Source organism: Aristolochia californica, unplaced genomic scaffold, assembly GCF_029961685.1.
Source record: "Aristolochia californica isolate CCGP_79_NKW_82.1479 unplaced genomic scaffold, dmAriCali1.0.hap1 SCAF_6, whole genome shotgun sequence".
Classification (NCBI taxonomy): domain Eukaryota; kingdom Viridiplantae; phylum Streptophyta; class Magnoliopsida; order Piperales; family Aristolochiaceae; genus Aristolochia; species Aristolochia californica.
In genome coordinates, this window is record NW_027182257.1 from 38,164,978 (window position 1) to 38,167,947 (window position 2,970).

The 2,970-nt window shown below is 43.0% G+C and overlaps 1 protein-coding gene across 1 annotated transcript; it reads right to left on the reverse strand.

Moving 5' to 3' along the window:
• Positions 1–653: 653 nt before the first annotated feature.
• LOC137935547 (uncharacterized) lies at positions 654–2,532 on the reverse strand. Its single transcript, XM_068780200.1, has 4 exons — positions 1,864–2,532; positions 1,608–1,781; positions 1,379–1,510; positions 654–958 (listed from the first exon to the last, which is right to left on the reverse strand). Exons 1-4 carry the CDS (start codon positions 2,407–2,409, stop codon positions 860–862), a joined length of 951 nt encoding a protein of 316 aa, XP_068636301.1. The 5' UTR covers positions 2,410–2,532; the 3' UTR covers positions 654–859.
• Between the last annotated feature and the right edge of the window lie 438 nt (positions 2,533–2,970).

Here is a 2,970-nt window from a genome sequence, read left to right on the forward strand (position 1 = left end):
ATGCAATTTTCTCATAAAACACAAATAGGATTTTATCCGAAGATTTATTGAAATTATGTATCCTAGAAATGTGTTTCCTAGGATATAAATTTCTAACCAAGGACACTAACAAGGCCTTAAAGAATTCAAACTGAATCAGCTATTTAAGCTCGTCAAAATATTATACTGCTTCTAACTTATTACAATTAGGTTTCGTTAAACCTATTAGCATGGATGAATGTTCCGCTTCTTACAACTGTCGAGATGGTTTAATTTTTTTATTTAAAAAAGTTTTAAAAATTATTTAGTTAATTGAATGACTTATTTATGATTTTCTCTACAGTGATTTTTATTAATTTTTGAATTTCATCATCTCCAAATACACTTCCCCCCCTAACCTACTAATTGCTACTCTAATTGTCTTTTACTAATCTTAAACTCATGTCTTCTTACTTTTCATGATTCCATCTTCATCAACAATCACCATAATCCAGCTAAGTGAAAGCACATTAAAAAGAGCTTAGAAAAGAAGAAAAAGAGCTTCTTTTTTGAGAATAGTACACAATAAAAATTACAATAGTGGTGCTTGGTGGAGCAGAGCTAACCCACTGAGCGACTAGACTGGACATTAATAAATTCTTACACGATATTATTAGATTATGTACATAGTCGGCTCTCCTGGGCGATGCTTTTCACTAGCTGGAGTTCCTGCCTTTTTGCCACATAGCTCTTTCTTCCGAGTTCCCATTTTTGTTTTTTTTTTGCCATTACAGTCTCAAAATTTGCTGAGTCCCCTTCTTCTTCCCGATGCAGTTGCTTTCCTCTGCAATTTCTACTGTAACTCTTGTTCTTTCTCACAGATACGGAGGGTGGAGGAGCATCAGAAGCTAAAGTATTGAAATTGCGACTGACCACCAAAGCTGGTGCTGAAAACGCCTCCACCGGCCATCTCTTCTTCCTCCTCTTGGAATGCATCCATCTGAAATACATTTAACACCAAGTCCAGGTTAATTTAGAGCACGGGCACTCTCAGATAACTTCAAATTTTGCTGCTAGGAATTTTCAGAGGATGACAGTGGTGGGTGGGTTCAATTATGAATGGGGAAGAATGTGAGAATCACATCCGATGGATTAAACTATCCACTCTAAAGTGCCATAGTGTGTCGACTTTGTAATTATATGGAGTTTGAACGACGCACTGGCTTAAGGGCTTGTTGAAGAATCTAAGGGAATTCCCACTCGACTGTTGAGATTCCATGGTATGTCTAGTGGTGAATCTATGATGACCGATGGAGACTTGGGAACTTGGGGAGGAAAATTTTGACGGGAATATTCTCTCTGGGTCCTCTGCCTCTCAGTAACAAAAACGAAACGTAAAAAGAGATTCTTTCGGTTTTACCCAAAGCCCTTCTTCGTCTTCTTCCTCTCGATGGCAGGTGGCGACCTTGGGAATCTCTCCGGCTTCGTCGTTTCTGGCGAACCGGCCGCGGACTCTCGGCCTGCTGTCGGCTAGCGTTTTCCTGCATGCGTACTTTCATAACCGAAGAGAGACCTTACTTGTTTCAGATTCTCGTTGGAGAGGAAGGATTTAGATAGTTTAAGAGGACACAGAATCTCTCTCTGCTTACCTTGATTGTCTTGTTGAAGTTTCTCTGGGTTCGTTTGCTTCTGTAGCGATGGATCCTTTGTTTCCTCTCTTCCGCACTGTAACGACCCACCTTGAATCGGGCTTCCTCCATGCATAAACTCTCGTGAGACAACGGACTCGGAGAACTCTGGGTGGGTTGCATTATGTTGAGCCTCTGGAGGAGGAAACGCATGTATTAGCTCGAGTTAAACATAAATTTTTGAGGACAGGCGCATAGAAACACTCCAAGTTCTTACTTGCAAATCGCCCGTGCTAGAGGACCTTCTAATGGGTCCGCCAAATCCACAATTTTCATTGGAATTCGTCACTTGCTTCGTAATTTCCGCACTCTCGGAGAGAGACGAGAAGTGAGGGTGGAAAAGAAGACTAGGCTTCCGGTCCAGAGAATGGCTACTGAAGCTCCTTTGCATCAGAGATGTTTTATCCAAGCGAAACGGAAGAGAGTCAAAGCCCTCCAATTTCACTCCATCCGAGGTATCTAAACCGCTCAAATTGAGTACCCCATTGGACGAGGGTTGTGTCGCAACTGATGGTTCCAGAGACAGACCATGCATTAGGTGGCTGGGAGGAGAAGATGATAGATGGGCAAGCGAAGGAGCAGCGACAAAAGCATCGCCACACGGCAGCAATTGAGTTGTCGCGTTAGACGAAGGGTGGAGGGCGTCGGGTGGCGATTCAGAGAAAGGGAAGAATGGGTCAGCAAACAAGTCGAAATCGGTGGATACGAGCTCCGGCGAATGGCGAAAGAAGGAGCCATCGAGGAGGAACAGATCAGATGACATTGAGAAGAAGAAGAACCAAAATTATAAAAGAGGAGATGAAAAACAGGGGAGAAGGAAGATAGAGAGGACAAAAAAGTTTTTGTTTCGTTCTAGAGTTTTTTTCTGCTTTCTGTGTTTTTTCCTTTCTCCTTTCGTCTTGCGACGGAGGCGACCCCTTCCTCAGCCCCATCTTTCCTTTATTTATTCTCGCTCGGGAAGCACGCGAGTGGCTGCTTCCTTACTCGCGGGAGTATTACTGACTCAACTGATCAGAACTGTCAAAGTAGTGTGAGCGCAGGGTCAAAGAAAGGCCTCGTCATAACTAATAAGTAATACTCGCGCGTGGTTGATCATAGCACGGAATGGTGTTTACGTCGACGATGGCGTCATGAAAAGGAATAAGCGGGTCTCGCGACGACGCGAGCCCATGGAAATTTGGTCTACGACCCTTGGCACTCCGCAGTCGTCAACTCACAACGGTCTTCCTTTTCTTTTACTTATTAGTTTTCACTCACTTTGTTCTTCAATTGGCTTTGAGACGAAGGAAGGAGCAATTAGATTGTTTTTTTCTTCTTTTTCTCC

What these genes read in the sequence shown, in the direction of transcription:
- LOC137935547 (XM_068780200.1), bottom strand. Translation starts at nt 2,409, where the DNA reads ATGTCATCTGATCTGTTCCTCCTCGATGGCTCCTTCTTTCGCCATTCG. An exon ending in ACTTCAACAAGACAATCAAG is followed by an intron (nt 1,511 to 1,607) that starts GTAAGCAGAGAG and finishes CGGTTATGAAAG; the next exon opens with TACGCATGCAGGAAAACGCT. An exon ending in AAGACGAAGAAGGGCTTTGG is followed by an intron (nt 959 to 1,378) that starts GTAAAACCGAAA and finishes AATGTATTTCAG; the next exon opens with ATGGATGCATTCCAAGAGGA.